General features: G+C 39.3%; 2 protein-coding genes across 3 annotated transcripts in view; both read right to left on the bottom strand.

Annotated features, from left to right (window-relative positions):
- The window catches only part of fbxw12 (F-box and WD repeat domain containing 12), a 124284-nt gene extending 110602 nt beyond the window's left edge, over window positions 1-13682 (bottom strand). Inside the window, exons 1-2 of the mRNA XM_028824318.2 lie at window positions 13507-13682; window positions 10375-10412 (exon numbers count right to left, since the gene is read on the bottom strand). Of these exons, the coding sequence (XP_028680151.2) occupies window positions 10375-10412; window positions 13507-13641 (173 nt within the window). The 5' untranslated portion in view covers window positions 13642-13682. The remainder of the gene's footprint in view (window positions 1-10374; window positions 10413-13506) is intronic.
- The window catches only part of fbln2 (fibulin 2), an 890980-nt gene that overhangs the window by 415060 nt on the left and 456608 nt on the right, over window positions 1-19312 (bottom strand). The gene's annotated exons all lie outside the window — the stretch shown is intronic.

The raw sequence follows: 19312 nt of genomic DNA, 5'->3' as shown, positions 1-19312 counted from the left end.
ATGTGGAAAACGTGATGCGCTGTGAATACTTTCCGGATGCACTGTATCTAATTCGAGGCACATATTAATAATATTACTCTGTCTGCATGTTTCCATCTACAGTACACCCTTGAAATTTGCAGGGGTTACGTTCCTAGAGCACCCGCGAATTGTGAAAAACTGCAAATTATGGACGTGGTTAAAAAATGTCTATTTTTATAGTTTAAACCCTAAATATGCCCCCAAAACACTTTAATTTCATTTCAACTTCAGCTTAATACATTACCTAAAAAAAAGAATGTAAAGCTAAACCCGTATCTGTACAGTATTGTACTGATATGTCACTCGCAGTGCTAGAATGTAAAATTCCGATGTTACAGCTATATGTACTGTAATTCATGCAAGCACATTTTCATTGCCAGAAGCCTTAGAAAGTGCAGGACATTTCAACGGCATCTTGGGGCTTTAACCCTTAAACTGCCACATACTTGGGAGTTAATGCATCTGTGGACGCCAAATACTTTTTTGCTGCACTTTTTAAGTAAACGTCACAATTCACAAAGAAAAAGTGAAATTTTAATGGAACACTTTTTTTTCGTGCAAAGAGCATCACAATTACTGCAACACTGATCATTTTACACACTGCTAATGAACTGTAAAAACTATTTAAAAAACTACTGGAACAATATGTACAAGGTGCAACTGACGCCATTGATGAAATTCAGCAAATCACAGCGCCAACTGCACTTGAACTGGCTGCACGCAAGCACACAGAGGCCAGCGCTGACGCTGGCAGGCTAGTCTGGTGCAGCGGCTCAATCCCAGAGACAGTGAGGCTGCAGTGCCTCTATCCCCGGATGTCGACTTTTGTCGACAGGAGGGGTTGAGGGTGAATGTCGACAAAAGTCGACATCCAGGGATAGAGGGCGACAATCAGCTGTTAATGGCGACAAAACTCACTGTCACGTCGCAGGCATTCCCTCTGTGCTTGGAGAAATGCTAGACTCGTTGACTCGGCAACTAATCCTTGCGAAATGTAAACAATGGCAAGATGGCATCGACATGTCACAAGGGAGCGAAGCGAATGCAGAAAAGAAAACAATCGGCAGACAATGTTTTGCGCATTATCGCGGAGTCAGACTCTGATTTTCAGAATCGGATTTTATTGACAGTGATCAGGAGATCGAACAAGAGAGTGAGAAGCAGGCATCAGCTGATCGGACACCAGCCGATGCAGCGCCAGCTGATCCGCTGCCAGCTGAGCGCATTCGTGCAGCCGATGCATCTACCGCAAGGTTCGCGTGGGAGGAATACACAGACATTGATCCGTGGGAGCCGAACTAGCTACCGGACTGCACAAGACGGCATGGCTTGCTGTTGGACACGACAGATCACCAGCTGCTGAACTACTTCAGGCTGCTCTCTCCTGATGCTGCTTTTCAGCTACTGTCAGACGAGACAAACAGGTAGGCAGAGAAATTTTTTGAATCGCGGGCTGCGCTTGCATTGCATTCTCGTTTTTCAAAGTGGAAACCCACAACAAAAGATGAGATGAAGCGCGCTGTGGCATTACAAATAGAGATGGGACAGAACTGGTGATATAACTTCAGGGAGCATTGGTCCAAACGTGCTTTGTCCCCTGGTGGCTTTGGACAGGTTATGCAGCGTGATGATAGGTACGTCATGCTGCAAAGTTTTATTCACTTCTGTAATAAACAGAAGCAAATCCCATGGGGTGAGCCAGGCTATAACGCCATGCATTAAGTTCAGCCCCTGCTTGACATTGTGGAACCAACATAGAAACAATTTTATCAGCCTGGCTGTGATGCGTCTGTGCATGAATCTATGATAAAATAAAAGGGACACCTTTTTTACTGCAAATATATGCCAGGCAAGCCCACAAAGTATGGCATAAAGGATTTTGTACTGGCAGAAGCAAACACTGGTTTCTGCCTGAAAGTAATTACATATACAGGAAAGTATTTCTTTCAAAGAGAGAACTGTCCCTTGACAAGTCAGGTTGTGCTGGAGCTGCTTCAGGGCTATGAACATTTGGGTCATGTTGTGTACATTTGGACAATTTTTATAACATGCCCAGAATTGTTCATGGAGCTACAGAGCAGAGGAATTGGAGCTTGTGGCACAGTGAGGGTGAACAGGAGACACATGAAGCCAGACAGGCTGAAGATGAAAAGAGGTGACAATACAGTTTTCATGCGGGCAGAAAACTTGGTGGCAGTGGCATGGCACGATGGCAAATGGGTGACATGTCTCTCTACAGTACACACTAACAATATATGTGAGAAAGTGCAGCAACAGACAATTGAAAAGTAGGCACCAAAGCAACACATATTGTAAGCAGTGCAATGTGGCAATGACTGAAATTGGCTGCTTTGAGCAAGATCAGATTTTGCAGGACTTTGCTGTGTAAAACGTATGTGATATGTATGTGAAATCATATAGTATGCAGGCTCATACAACATGGAAGACAGTAACATTTGTCAAAAGTAAATATTTTTTGTTGATTTCAATTGCTTTGTGCTCTTTTTTAAAAAAAAAGTTAGTTTTTGGAAAAATATTCAGCCCTGGGAGAAAAGAAACAAAAAAAAAAATAGCCCTAAAAGAGTTAAATCTCATCTTAACTCTTATAGGGCAGGTGTTGACGTTTGTCGACAGGAGGGGTTGAGGGCGCATGTCAACAAAAGTCGACATCCAGGGGTAGAAGGCGACAATCAGCTTTTAATAGCAACAAAACTCACTATTATGTCACAGGCATTCCCTCTCTGCTCGGAGGAATGTTAGATTCATCTACTCGGTATCTAATCCTTGCATGTGTGTGAGTTACGAAATGTAAACAAAGACAAGATGGCATTGACATCTCATGAGGGAGCGAAGCGAGTACAGAAAAGAAAATACTCAGCTGATGATGTTTTGCGCATTATCGCTGAGTCAGACTCTGATTTTGTTGACAGTGGTCAGGAGATCGAGCAAGAGAGTGAGGAACTGGCATCAGCTTGGACACCAGCCGATGCTGCCCCAGCTGATTGGCTGCCCACTTTGCGCATTCGCACAGCCGACACACCTACGGCAATGTTCGTGTGGGAGGGATACCCAGACATTGATCCGTGGGAGCCAAACTAGCTACCGGAATTCACAAGACTTGCTGTTGAACACAACAGATTACCAGCCGCTGGACTACTTCAGGCTGCTCTCTCCTGATGCTGCTTTTCAGCTACTGTCAGGTGAGACAAACAGGTATGCACGCAATTTTTTGAATCACGGGTTGAGCTTAAAGCGCATTCTCGTTTTTCAAAGTGGAAACCCACAACAAAAAACGAGATGAAGGGCTTTGTGGCATTACAAATAGAGATGGGACTAGACTGGTCATACAACTTCCGGGAGCATTGGTCCAAATGTGCTTTGTCCCCTGGTGGCTTTGAACAAGTTATGCTGCATGATAGGTACGTGCTGCTGCAAAGTTTTATTCACTTCTGTGATAACCAGAAGCAAATCCCAAGGGGTGAGTTCAGCCCCTGCTTGACATTGTGGAGCCAACATATAAACAATTTTATCAGCCTGGCCGTGATTTGTCTGTGGATGAATCTATGATAAAATACAAGGGACGCCAATATATGCCAGACAAGCCCACAAAGTATGGCATAAAGGATTTTGTACTGGCAGAAGCAAACACTGGTTTCTGCCTGAAAGTAATTACATATACAGGAAAGTATTTCTTTCAAAGAGAGAAATGTCCCTTGACAAGTCAGGTTGTGCTGGAGCTGCTTCAGGGCTATGAACATTTGGATCATGTTGTGTACATGGACAATTTTTATACATGCCCAGAATTGTTCATGGAGCTACAGAGCAGGGGAACTGGAGCTTGTGGCACAGTGAGGGTGAACAGGAGACACAGGCCTTCACAGTTGAAGCCAGACAGGCTGAAAAGGAAAAGAGGTGACAATCCGGTTTTCATGTGGGCGAAAAACTTGGTGGCATTGGCATGGCATGATGTCAAATGGGTGACATGTCTTTCTACAGTACACACTAACAATATACTGTATGTGAGAAAGTGCAGCAACAGACATTTGAAAAGGAGGCACCAGTGCAACACATATTGTAAGCAGTGCAATGTGGCAATGCATGCAATTAGCTGCTTTGAGCGATATCATACTTTGCTGGACTTTGCTGTGTAACATGTATCACATATAGTATGCAGGCTCATACAACATGCAAGACAGTAACATTTGTCACAAGTAAATATTTTTTGCTGATTTGATATGTTAAACAATTGCTTTGTGTTCTTTTTTTAAAAAAAAAAAGATTTTGGAAAAATATTCAGCCCTGGGAGAAAAGAAACAAAAAAAAAATTAGCCCTAAAAGAGTTAAAACATGTCTTTTTAAGCTGGCTTATTCTGTCTGATAATTTTAGCTGATAAATTTAAATTCAATTTTATTATTGTATTTATCCTGGTTTTATTGTACTGTAATATTTTATTAATGTTATGTAACATTTAAAGGCGCCTATAAATAAAATACTTTATTATTTTATTAATGTCTTTGCATCTTATGAACAATTACGTTTCAAATCAACACAATTTTTCCACTACTTTCAAATATGAACCTTTGGTAAAAGGAACCTGCCATATTTTCCTCATGTCCTACTCAGTTCTATTCCAGAAGAAATATTGATCAGTCCTGAAGACTCAGACAATGTTTCAGTAATATACAAAAATAGTTTAAAGTCCCTTCCTTTCAATGATCCCAGGATACAGTGGGTAAAGGATGTTGTAGGAGTGGAAGGCACCCATGCATAGCATACACTCTAGCTCCATATCTGCAAAACATTCAATCATTCAACTTAAAATCTTTTATTAACCACATTTATCTCAATAAAAGTTGTCCACAATGTACCCAGGCCAAGATTCAACCTATGGATGTTGCAATCTAGGTCCAGCCTCACTGGGCCACATGTTTTGGGCGTGTATTAAATTAACAATATTTTAGACAAAAATCTTTGAATCTCTATCAGACAGCCTTGGTGTCACAATCACTGCTAACCCATTAACAGCTGTGTTTGTTATACTCCTGCATGGGCTTAAAGTGTAGAAGGACAAAATGATTGTAATTGCCTTTACCACACTACTAGCATGTAGACTTATCTTGCTCAACAGCTCACCTGTTATAAATCAGTGGGTAACTGATATTCTATACTATTTGAAATTGGAAAGAATTAAATTCTCACTTACAGGATCTGTGCAAAGCTTTTTTTAAAATATGGCAAGATCTAATTAATAAAATTTTTGAAAAAGTTTTTATATTGTGGAAAGGACATTCTCCCTTCTTTGTTGTTTTTAAAGATTTGCTCTTCCTGTTTGGCTCTCCTCTCTGTCTCTTGGGCAGGGGGTTGATTTCAGGTTTGTTAAGTTTGACTCAACTGTATGTAATGTTATTTTCTTTGTTGTAAAAGTAAGTCTTGATTGTATGGAATGTTATTTTTTTCAAATAAAATCTATAAAAAAATGTATCATCTGGTCTGTGCACCCACTAATGTAAAACTCAACACAACGAAGTGGCGCATGATCTTAGACTTTAGTTACTGCTAACAGTACTAACACTGCATGATTTTATATAACAGTGGATCCGTTAATCAACGCAAATACTTAACTACATCAGACTAGTGATATGTATCTGATTAAATTTTAAGTTATCCCTCTAGGCTAGGAGTTTTTGGCATTTGCTCTTGGTACACCACTTCCAGAAACTGAAACTTTTTGAAGCATCAACATTTTCTTTCAGTTTTAAGTTATTAAGTACTGAACTCTTACTAGACAAAATTAAAAATGAGATTTCATAACACCCACAATCCACCTAATATAGTACATTATACAGTTATATGTTAATCCAGATCAAATGAAGTAGAAAAATAACTCAAATTACATAAAAATAAAGGTCAGAAATAGAGGGAAATATCTCAAAGAAAACTGTAAAGGTTGAGTGCCTTTATGTTTTATAGGTTCATTATTGTCAGTCTGGTTCCGACTTCCTACTGCAGTTGGTACAACATTGTGGTGATCAAGAAAATTTGATGGTGTTTTAACTGTGATGGTTCAGTATCAAAACTGCCTGCTGACACATTTTGAGGCATGAAACCACTTCTTCATGGCCTTAACTATCAAAAAAAAATAAGTGTCTATTAATTAAAAGTTTTTACCAATTATTGTATACCAGTAACAGCGCACAGGATGATAAAATGCAGTGAATACACTTGACTTGAGCATTCATAGTTTTCACACTCTTTCTCTGTACGTTTAGCATTCATTTGCTCAGAGGTTGATGCGCTTGCTGCCTCCTGAGCAACTCTTCTTTTCTCCACCCTAGAGGCCCGCTTCTTCTCTTCTTTCGTTGGCATCGTTTCGCATTAAAACTGATTAAGTCAGTGTTTATGTTGCAATTACTTAGTACGTTTTCTTTAATTTTTCACTTAAGCTGGCACTTAAGTCTTCAATCTACCTTGAGAATGATTTAAGATATGAAGGGGTTGGGGAAGTGATGGCGAAGGAGGTAGGGATGACAACAGTGCCCGTACGCATACGCCGCATGGCCGTCCTGCTGGCCTCTGCCGAGAGTTGATTCTACAATAAATTAAAAAAAAAATAAAAAGAGGAATAACCTTGGTGGTCAGTTATCACCCCGAAAGCAGATAGTAGACGTCACATAGTATATGTGTACCAAATTTCAGGTCAATAGGTCAAACGGTTTGCGAGCTACAGGTGATTTAAAATCCTGGACAGACAAATGAACAGCCACGGCAGCATATTATATGTAAAGATAAATATAAAACAAAGTTTTCAACAGTTTGGTAAATACTTTGTTAACACTTCTATCTTGAAAAAGTACCACCTGAGTGTGAAGTGCTGTATCTTATCTGTATATATATATATATTTGCTTATATTTATTTTTTCTACATACAATTTGTAAAAATTCTTTTTTCAGCCTATTGTTTATCATTCATATAAATATATATATTGTGAGCCACCAGGGGGCATACAGCCACCCTAACCCGGACAAAGAGAGGCAGGAGACAGGTTTTTCCATACAACACCCGCTTATTTACAATTGGGGAGCGTTTCCCCTGCTCCCCACAGCACAGTGCACCAATCACCTGATACCCAATAAACAGTTCAGTCCTTTCCTTGCTGCCAGTCCTTCTGCCTACACTCCTTCTCAGGCTTTGTCCTCTTCCTCCCGACTCTGGCCCTTGAATGGTGGGACTGACCCCTTTTATAGGGTACCTGGAAGGACTCCAGATGCCTAACGAGCTTCTTCTTGCCACACTTCCGGGTATGGTGGAAGTGTGGCCGAATAAGGCCCTAGAAAGGTCTATGCACCTCCTGGTGGTGGCCATGGATTCCACCAGGGTTGAGCTCCCAACCAGGAGGGCTGCCTTCTGTCGGTCTGGGGGTGAAACTGTCCCAAAAATACTCTCTCCCCCGGTCCTTCCACAATCTGGGCGTCCCGACCGGGCAAGAGTTCTGGGCGCCCCCCTTGCCAACTGGGTTCCTTTACTTCAGTATACATGTTGTGAAGACCCATTGGCACACAGCTCCCCAAACACCCAACACAACAGTCACAGGCACAAGTCTCTGCAACACACACATTTATTATTTTCCTTAGGAAGCACTTTCCCTCGCTCCCCACTTCAGCCCAATACAAACAATACACAACACTAAGGCATCAATACACAGTTCCTTTCTTCTCCTTGTCTCTTCTGCAATACTACCATGACAGTCTGATAGCTGGTCACCTTGCATGCATAAAATGCTGTTTAAGGTCCTGGAGGTGGCATGGTGGCCAACAATACATAAAGATGTCTGGTCCCATGTCCAGACATGTACCACTTGTCAGCAATACAAGACTCCTCCTGGTCTCCCCTCTGGACAATTACGACCAGAGTCCATCGCATTGCCAGGGGTGTGCCTATGTGTGGACCTAGCAGAACCACCAGCACGGACCAGAAGAACCTTCTGGTGGCAGTGGTGAACTATTTTATTAAATGGGTGAAGCCATTCCCATTGGCTAATGCCATTGCAAAGAATATCAGCTCCACCCTTAAAGACAAGATATTTATCCAATTGGTGGTGCCAAAAAATACCATCACTGACAGTGCTACACAGTTTACTGCCTCTGTGGCTGAAGGACTTTGGAAGCAGTGGGGGGTGATCCACTTGAAGACTACTGCGTACCACCCAAACGAATCACAATGATTGGGTGTACTGTGAAGATCATGATTGCATCCTTTATCACAAACTACCATAACGAACATGGGGTTACAAGAGGTGCATGAGACTACAGGCAAGACCACTGCCTTATTAGCTTTAGGCAGACAGCTTAATGGTCCATTTGTACTTGGTCAGAATCTACCTGAACCTGGCACACATTTCATGAATAGCTCCAGATCATCCACCACATTTCACAACAGGTGAAGGATAGGATGATGGCAGCCCAGTCCAGACAATCTTGGTTGTACAACCTGAGACACAAGCCTGCTTGGTTCTCGGTTGGTAGTAAAGTCTGGATCAGAACACATCTCCTCTCTAAAGCCTCAGATAAATTTATGGCTAAACCCACTCCTTAATAGTAAACTGCCATTGAGTGCCTCTGTTTTTAAGGGTTAACTCTGCTAAGAGTTTTACAGATTGCAAACAGCATTCGGCAACCTGCTTTCAAGTTGAAAAGAGAGTGTGGCTTGTTACACAAGATAGCTGTCAAGGAATTCCATCATATATACTGGTGCCTTGTCTCATTGATCCTAATGTTATTAGGAACAGGGTGAGTCCTGTACAGTCTGGCATTATATGCACATTTCAAAATCCATTGTACTTTTTATGTAATGCAACTTATACCTGTTTGGAAGGGCCCTTATTATGTTAGTCATCCCCCTTGTCCTCCTCCTGCTTCTTCCTATCCTCCTATGTGTACTAAGGAATTTGAAATACAATCTGTTGTGGATTCTCATCATTGTGGTTCTGCGGTGGAATATTTGGTGCACTGGAAGGTGTATGGTCCTGAGTATCATTCTTTGTTTTTGTTCCAGGAAGATTCATACTCCTCATGTCTTGTCTCAATTTCATACTCCTTTTCCTCCTAAGCCAGATTTGTGTTTTGAGACCATATTATGGACGGGATGTCTCTGTTATGAGGTAAGTTTGTTTTGAAATTTTGCTAATCTTACTGATATTTTTTTTCTGATTTCTTTCACTTTAAAAGCTAGTATGCAGTTTAAAAATGTATTCAAAGTAAAAGCATTTTTGAATCAATCGAAAGAACATTTTTATTTTGATTTGGGTGCTGCCATTTTGTGGAGCGATTATGGCCACGACATTGTTAAGGTAAACTGTTGCATGCATGTGGAGCATGATGCCACCTATATGAAAGTTTAACGGTCATCACTTGGTATCCTGGTATCCAAGACTATGAATAAACCTTTGAATGAGCAAGCATGTGATTAGTTTTGTTAGCAATTTTCTGGAAAAAAGACCTTAGTGCTTTCTTTACTTACTTCGATACAGGACTTTGCTTTGGGGTTATCAATGGATTGTTCTGATTTTCTGATTCTAGAACCTAGCATTGTTGTTTTATTACATCTCAAGTCCTTCTGTCAAATAACTTGCTGTTTCTGGCATAACTACCAGAGTTAGTGTAAAAATTAGGAAATACAGAAGGCTAACAAAAACCAAACTTTTAGCACTGTCATACATAATTCATACTACAATTCATACTTAAGTAACATTTTTGATTACAGTAGAGGCAATGCTCAATTTCTTTAAACATATCATCATTTATTATGCTAAGTCACTGGAGGGTACTGAGAAGTGGAGACTTTGTTGTTAGCAGCAATGGTGCCAAGCTAGATATTGGCACACTGTTACCTCCACTTAGCCAGTCTTTATCCCACATTTACAAATATAATAGATTCCACATGGAATTTTCTACCCAATGTGGTTCTAATATTAAATAAAACAAAAATATTAATAATTAAACTATGCAAGAATGATATAAATGCTGCCTTGCTAACCTAATATGGTGGAAAGTTATGAAGGCACAGTACATTTTAATCTATTCTAGGTTAAGTTGAATTGGACTAGAATTACTTTTTACCAAGTACATTTATGCATACATGTTTTACTCTGTAAGTATTAGCTTTATCTTCATACTGTATCTAAACAAACTCATTAAAGCCCCCCCGAATAACAGTGATTCAGAAACATGATAGGTAGAAAGATCAAACTAAAATTGTATGATAAGATGCCCTAAGCATTAAGAGTACCACCATAAGGTCGTTGCTGCCTTGTTTTCAAAGCATTATTAGTATATATTCATTTTAAATGGCTTACCTCCACAACCACTCTGTTTGAGCAGCTTCATTCCAAAACTGTGAGGGGGAAAAAGAACTTTTGTCAGAAAAATCATACTTAGGAAAGGTTTATCAGCTGTCTTAAACTTGTGAGAAATTATCAACAGGGGATGCTGCTTACAATTTGCCAACCACCAGCTTAAAAAGCAGCAGATTAATATTCTTTAGGAAAGACATTTCAGTCACACAAACCTCAGTACATATGTGTTCTTATGGATGCAGCACATTCAATATGCATCAATTCTGCATGCCAGCAATGTGGTTCCCCAAAACTATGTACTGACAATCCGGTCCAGAAAATGGATGAAGAGGTGCAATCATTGAGATTGAGTAATTACTTGATGATGGGCTGGGTCGAAGAAATAGTCTTTTGGGTATTTCAGAGTAAAAATTAATATAGCTGTAATATTAAGAGGCACATTTGGAAACCAGTTGAATAATGTCAGCTTTAGCCATTTTATCTTCTTGTTGCTATGCCTTGTGAGAAAAACACATTCTATTTTTTTTTAAATATAATCTGCAAATTATATTCTCTATCCAGTCATCCTATTGGATAAAGTGTTGGGCTGTGTCACCAAGCACGTCACCTAACTTGAAAGAGTTCTTTTTATAGAAACATCAAAACAATTGTTTAAAACAGCACTTATAAAACATCTTGAGATTGTGTTTATCATGATAGTACATATACATAATAAAGTTTTTGTGAACAAGCCATATATATCATGTACTTTTGACAATCACACTCACTCATTTGCTATAATTATTTAGCAATGAAAATTTAAAATAGTTGGAATAAGTTAGAAACCTGTTTAGTGCGTGTGCAGGATAGGTAATGTTGACCAACCTGTTTAAAACAGTATACATTATCAGATAAACTAGATAGATAGATAGATAGATAGATAGATAGATAGATAGATAGATAGATAGATAGATAGATAGATAGATAGATAGATAGATAGATAGATAGATAGATAGATAACTTTATTAATCCCAATGGGAAATTCACATAATGGCAGGTTTCATACTTTAGAAATGATTTCCAAACTTCTTACAAAAGAAATATATCTCAGTCTCATTGTAAAATGACACAATTTTTTTATCTAAACTTAAAGGTTGCTACTTAAAGAAATGTAGTATTTATTCTGAAATGCTGTTGAAAAATGTGTGATGACAGTGGAAATGTAATTTCAAGCACAAGCATTTTCAGAATGTTACACTGAATTCCAATGTTACATGAAATCAGCATGGGTCTAAATACTCATTAAATATTTGCAATGCTACCATTTGTAGTCCTAACTTTAACATTAACCATGTAAATTGAGCTAAGTATTGGATGTTGAGCTATAAATATGTTTTACAAACACAAGAATTTGTTAAACTGTATGAAACACACATCAAGCTAATTTTAACTTCGAGTTTTATTTATTTATTTACCCCAGAGCAAAAGTCCTTGGAAAAGGGCTTCCAAAGAGGTCAAGATGATAAAAATAAATCGCACCAACAAACTATCACTTATAAAAAGTCCCCTTAGGGACAATTAAAGTACTCTATCCATCCATCCAAAGGAATTTTAAATACTCCTTCCAGGCAATACCTCAGTCATTAGCGCTTGTTTTGATATTGCCAAGGATACTATCTTAAGCCTGCATTAAAATAATAATTAGTGTCTAAAAGCAAGAGAAAGCACATCCTGTATAATCTCACATTGTAATGTGCCCTTTTCTAAATAAGGTTGATTTATCTATTATAAAATCTAAAAAAATACTAAATGTTGGATTATTTTTAATAATGTTATATATTTAATATCTGATTTTGCACACATTGGAGACGGAGCATGAAACGATGTGAATACCAGTTACAGTCACTTGCTTTCCTTTTCCAAGTCTGCAAATTATCAATGTGTGCAACAGGGGTTTAATCCCACAGTCCATTAACATGTTCAGGGACTGGTTTATATGTCTGAAATCGCTGTGGTGTGAGTGAGCATGAGCCACACTAACACCATACCGTACCATTTTCTAAGCCCTGAGCAGGGTCACAGGAAGGTGGAGCCAATCTCAGCAAGCATGGTATGTGCAAGGAAGGAACAATAACCTGTATTATCTATCTATCTATTCCATCATAGGGGACCACTAACATTAATTATAATTAATTATACTTATATAGTGCTTTCAAACCTATTCAAAGTGCTTTACATAGACAGTGAGGAACCACTTCAACCACCACCAGCAGCATTTTTGTGCCAGTACGCTCACCTCATATTAACAATTTGGTAGGGAATGGTGTTGGGGGGAATTATGACCAGGCCATGGTGGGCAATTTACCTAGGACACTGGGGAACAGACTACTCTTTTTAAAAGATACACAAGGATCTTTTATGACCACAGATAGTCAGGACCTTGGTTTTACATCTCATCCTAAGAACAGAACCGTTTTTTCAGCACATTGTCCCCAGTGAGACATTGGAATCCATGCACCAGCACTTCTTCTCAGTAACCCAAGCATTTCTTAGCTGATCTTCCATTCAAGTACTGTCCAGGGCCAAGCATGCTGAGCTCCAGGTGGATTATCTGATTTAAACTTCAAGTAGTATGGCTGATCAATGCACGTCTCTTCTATTGGGTTGTTTTCTTCTTTATGCTCGGGATAGGCACCAACCGCCTGATAATCTCTGTTATATAAAATGGTTTTAGAAAATGGGATTATATTTAAGGCTACTCTAAACCAAAACACTAAATGTATCTGCGACAAACGTCCGTTTTTACCGTAAGTCGATTGTTAAGCCTTACATCCTAAATTTTTCATTAATTTTAGCTTTAACGCGTTGGAAGGACTTTCTAGTCCCGAAACTGAAATATAATTAGAATAATTAAAATACACTTGGCAGGTGTTTTTTTCCCTCTGTGCCATTGATGAAACCAGACAGAATTGATGATCTTTTAAAACAGTTTAGTTATTATCAGAGGTACTTTTGCTGTTTACCTAATCTATAAAACTACTCACTGTCTTAAATTTTAAATCAGATGTAGCATGCACTAAATGACTGGTTCTACCGCTGTAAGAAGCAGTACTATACGTTACTGTTCTAAGTTGGTTAAATGGTTTATTTCACCTTGTTAACAAACGAAACTCTCAAAAGATCTTCCGCTTCTAAATATGAGAAAATATGAAGCAGTGCATCCATAGTCAAGAACGTTGCATCGCCACATTTCGACTCCATTCCGCAACAGAAGGAAACTTTACACATCAGCGAGTCCTTCCTGAAAGAAGGCGACAGTGTCAAGCCCGAAAGCATTCATCAGAAACTTCCGGAATTGCTACGGAAACGGCGAAGGGACAATAACAGCGGATGCTATGATTCATCTTGCGAGATATTGTACATCCTTCTATATATATTTACAGTACTCAGTAGGCAGCTTCTCGAAGATGTTCTGGACAATTTTACAACATTTTTTAAAATAATTTTCTGCAATACAGATAATGAAGCTTTACTAGGCATAAGAGCATGGACGATACTGTCCTGTCACCGTCAAGTGGCACATCCATTAAACAACCCGCTATATCTTAACTACAGGGTCACGGGGGTCTGCTGCTGAATGTTTTCTGTTAAATATCTCCATAATTCTTATCTTAAAATAACATTGCATTTAGTAAATCTAGTGACTGTTTAGCAGTGAAAACTGGAATGGTAAAATGTCAGCAATTCTTTGATTGCTGTGAGTGAGCCAAAGCTGGTTCAGTTAATGGGTGGATGGAGGCCTTTATTTTCAGCATCTGATTGACTAAACATTTGCCGACTGAAACACAGTCAAGAACTGACAGAGAGCAACCTTAAAATAGGGTAGGCCTATGTTCAGCTTATTTTCCCCTTGCATGCTTTTCTTGATTCATCAAGTGTACAGAGCATAAAGGTCTGCACAATACATGAGTTGTCAAGTGTACAGTAGCTGTCCATCTGTGCAGCCATTTTCTGAACCCACTAATTTATAGTGGGGGTGGAGTATCCCGAGCTACGTCTTCATGCACAAGAAATTATAGGTATTACTTCAATTCAACACAGGATGATACCTAGCATGCATCCACACTAGGAGAAAGGAAACAACTGGAGAACATCTACAAGAGTATGAGGTGCACACACAAATGATTCACAGATGTCCCCAAATAAGGAACCAGGATGCAAGTACTTTGAAGCTGCAACAATACTTGCTGTGCTACCATGCCAAAAGAAAATAAAAATAGCTGTTGAAAATAACCAGGGTTGAATATGACTAGATAAGGAGCTCCTATTGTTAAATTACAGCAAAGTAGAAATATATTTCATGGATTTTTTTCTGCTCTTTTTATAATCTAAACGACCTAAACATCGTTTCAGGGGTCACCAATTCCAGTCCTGGATGGCCCCAGTGGCTACATGTTTTCACTCCAACTCTTTTCTTAATTAGTACACTGTTTTTGCTGCTAATTAACTCCTTTTATTTTAATTGACTTGTTTTTTAAGATTTGTCCCCCTGAATTGCTTCATCATTCCTCTGAATTGCTTAATTTCTTTCCTTAAATGGCACCCAAACAGAAATGGAATGTGAAATGAGTGAACCAACAGAAGACCAACTAAGTCAGGGCCTCAAACTCCAACCAATTTCACTCCAACCAGTTGCTTAATTAGGCTCTGATTCTTGGCTTGTTGCTGCTCTCATTGTGCAATAGCAGACATTTCTGAAATTGATGAATTTTCTCTTTCCTATGAGCACTGTTAAAATGTTTTGGGGACTGCAGATTAGCATTCCTGAGACCGTCACCTTTCTTTATTTTCAGATATTGTATGATGGACACAGTTTGCTGGTCATGTTTTGGTTCATTTTGTATCTCATTATTGTTTGGCGCTAATTAAGGTGAAAGAAACAATTAAGGTGTCTGAGTATTCGAGAGCAAATCAAATAAAATGAATTAAAAAGAAGTTAATTAGGAGCAAAAACAAGTCACTATTAGGAAAAGGGTTAGAATGAAAACCTACAGCCACTGTGGCCCTCCAGGATCTTGGATAAAGCTCATTCTTGGTACATTCCTCTGAGTTTCTAATTATTCATACATCTATGGAGACTCTTTGTGCTGATTTAGCACTCAGTCGTTTATCTTAGCCTTATTTGCCATGTTGGTTGGTTTTGCTGCTTTCCTCTTTGCTTGTTCATTATACCATTCTTTACTGTTTTTTTCATTTTCTTTCTGTTTCAGTTTTATAACTTTCTTCTAGTTTACCATATGTCAGTGTCCACCAGTTGAGGGTCTCACATTTTCTTTAAATATCTTCAGTGATGACTTTAATTTCTTTACATTTGCATACAGCCTGTATTGTCATTTAATCCTAAATGTCCAATTGAAGTGAAAAGAATTAACTCCCAATTTGGAGTACAATCCACAGCTAGGAGCTGATTTTTCCAATTACTTTCTAAAGTAACTACTATTGTACACTTTATAATGCAATATTATCTTCAGAACCATAGAAAATTGTAGATTAAAATTATACAGGATACAAGATACCAGTTAACAACCCATATAACCACAGTAAAACATTTTGTTTGGCTTTCAAGCTAAAAAGGTTGCAAAAATGTGTTGATCAGCAGTGATCTAGTTTGCAATAGTAATAGAGACATAAGTAGTCCATTGTGCATCTGTCGTGTTATCTCAATTCTTAATTTATTTTCTTAAAACTGATCATACAGGCTTTTAAATTAAGTGTAACTAGCCAACCCGCAGCTTAGCATACGCCACATAATTATGTATTGATGGGTGAACACTTCCTGAACGACACAGTTGTCAGTACTTGTAGATTAAGGTGTAGCGAGTCTTTATTGTTGACGCTTAATATAGCTTGCGTACTGTGAGGTTCCGGAGTCACAGTTGAAAAACACTTTTTTAATGTCTTTTAAGCACAGGGGAAAAAATGAACATGTGAAACATCCGTAATGTAATAAGCCACCAAGAAAAGTAACATTGCAACAATGCTATTTACGACCCAATCGCTGTAAACAGAAGTGAAAACAAAATCGAGCCCAGTGCATTCTTAAACTGCCTTGTGGCGCAGTAGTAGTGTTGCTGCTTTGCAGTAAGGAGACTGTGGAAGATTGTGGGTTTGGTTCCCGGTTTCTCCCTGTGTGGATAGCGCTTTGAATACTGAGAACACCGCTATATCAATGTAACGAAGTAGTTATTATTCTTATGTGTCCAGCACTCTCTCTCGCACGCGCGTGTATGTGTGTGTGTGTGTGTCGCTCGCTCTCTCTAGCTCGCTGCACGTGTTCCTGCAGGCATACGCCGCATAATTATTTATTGATGGCTGAACACTTCCGGAAAGACACAGTTGTCTAAAAGGAGGGAAAAAAATGAACATTTGCGAAATCCGTAACGCTGCTTTCAGTAAGTACAATGCACACGCGTTTAATTTGTCGGCCACTTTTTGCCAGCCGTCTTTTCTGGTTTGGGTCTGCTTTTGCAGTGTTACCGCTTGTGCATATTAAATCTTGAAATCCTTTGAGTAACTAATTGACTAACTAACACCCACCCACCCACATAGCTTGTGTAGAAGGTCAGCTGCTGAGAGAGCATCTCGACTGTTGCAGGGCCTGCATCGGTGAAGCAGGTGAGACGCTAATGAAACAGAGGCACAGGGCCCGACACGATCGCTGTAAACAGAAGTGAAAACAAAATTGAGCCCGGTGCATTCTTTAACTGCCTTGTGGTGTTGTAGTAGTGCTGCTGCTTTGCGGTAAGGAGACTTTGGAAGATTGTGGGTTCGCTTCCCGGTTCCTCCCTGTGTGGATAGTGATTTGAATACTGAGAACACCGCTATATCAATGTAACGAAGTATTATTATTCTTATGTGTCCAGCGCTCTCTCTTTCGCGCGCGCGCCTGTATGTGTGTGTGTCGCTCACTCACTGCACTTGTTCCTGCAGGCATACGCCGCATAATTATTTATTGATGCCTGAAGACTTCCGGAAAGACACAGTTGTCTTAAAGGAGGGAAAAAAATGAACATTTGCAAAATCCGTAACGCTGCTTTCAGTAAGTACAATGCACACGCGTTTAATTTGTCGGCCACTTTTTGCCAGCCGTCTTTTCTGGTTTGGGCTGCTTTTGCAGTGTTACTGCTTGTGCATATTAAATCTTGAAATCCTTCAAGTAACTAATTAACTAACACCCACCCACCTGCACACACACACAGCTTGTGTAGAAGGTCAGCTGCTGAGAGAGCGTCTCGACTGTTACAGGGCCTGCATCGGTGAAGCAGGTGAGACGCTAATGAAACAGAGGCACAGGTCTTATTGGTTTTTAAAGACTGCCTCCTTCGTTGTGTTTTGAGAGGGAAACATACAATTGTCCGTGACTGACAATTGGAGGACCGCCGTCGCACGCTCATTCAGCGATTCACATCCGAGACAAACATGCCTCTTCTTACATGGTCCTGCCGCGTCCACCCTCGTTCTCAAAGCATACACACCGCCTGGTCATGTGCCCACTCGCAAGAGCAACTCACGGAGACCCGCCCACCAACTCTAAGACCATGGTGTGTAAAACAGTTTGCGATGGTGGTGCGTGCATCATAACCGAAAAGAATAATGAAAAGTCAACGTGGCTCAGAGGTGCATGTGGAGTCTAGCAGAGACGAACGTGAATGACACCCTGTGATGTGAGGTGCTGCGTCCGAGGTGGTGGGCGTGGCTCGGCGAGTTGTCGTCATATCCAATGACGTCGTGTTTTGTGAGTTGCTGCGTCCGAGTTGGTGGGCATGGCTCTGTGAGTTTTCGTCGTATCCAATGGTCTTAGAGTTGGTGGGCGTGGCTGTCTTGCATGCTTTCCATGGGTGGCTACTTGCGTGCTTTCCATGGGTGGCTACTTGTCGGCGGCTTAGTGAATTATATATATAAATGCTATTCTTTGATCTATCTATCTATCTATCTATCTATCTATCTATCTATCTATCTATCTATCTATCTATCTATCTATCTATCTATCTATCTATCTATCTATCTATCTATCTATCAGACTGATAACATTTTTGTAAATGTTTGCAAAATACCTCTTTTTCTTTTAGGTGAATTACTTTTGATTAGTCAATTAATAAATCTTCTTAATAAATCTTCATACTGTACTTCATTTAAAATCATAATAACACCAATTGCATGCAATTTGAATGGATGAAGTTCACATAAATAAAATATCAATAGAAGCAAACAACTTAAGCATAACAGTAACCATCATTCCTCAAAAGCACAAAACCAACCAACTTAACAAAACACACTTCAACAATTACATTTGAGTAGAAGACTGTTAAGGTTCAAGAGATCAGTTCAAGCATTTCACAGCTTGTGAGTAATGCTGGTCTTGAACAGAGGATGGACAAATATTTTTGGCTTTGTCTCTCTATGTTTAAGATTAAAGTGAGTCTACAAAGAAGATGACAACACAGGATTATATCAGTGGTCCAATCTAGCTTTTTAACACATCACAAAATTGTGACGAATGTCAAAATATTTTTGCTTATGGACATACAGCATAGAGAAAGATTTTCAGGTGTCTCTGAAAGAACAAACTCTGGTGATCTCTCATAACCATAATGGAAAAAGTGAGTTTTTAAATGAAACGTAAATGAGACAACTGCTGCGGCTTCAATAACTGACCTAGGAGGGAAAATCTTTTTTAAGAGTGACATAATGAGTCTATAAAATAGTGAGAAAAGGAGTGTCAGAAGATCCCAGGTGTCTCAAAAGTTCACATTAGGCAAGTAATAATGCCATATCTGAGGAGCTGGATTTAACAGCTTTGTGAGTTAGTATAGCAGTGTTCTAAAAATACAATCAGATTTTTCAGGAAGACAGTGTAATCAAGGCAATTGGGGATCAATGCGTTCATTACTTTTGGTCT

This window comes from Erpetoichthys calabaricus, chromosome 18 (assembly GCF_900747795.2).
Source record: "Erpetoichthys calabaricus chromosome 18, fErpCal1.3, whole genome shotgun sequence".
Taxonomy (NCBI): domain Eukaryota; kingdom Metazoa; phylum Chordata; class Cladistia; order Polypteriformes; family Polypteridae; genus Erpetoichthys; species Erpetoichthys calabaricus.
The sequence above is the reverse complement of the archived record's forward strand: the minus strand, read 5'-3'. Positions and strand labels throughout refer to the sequence as shown.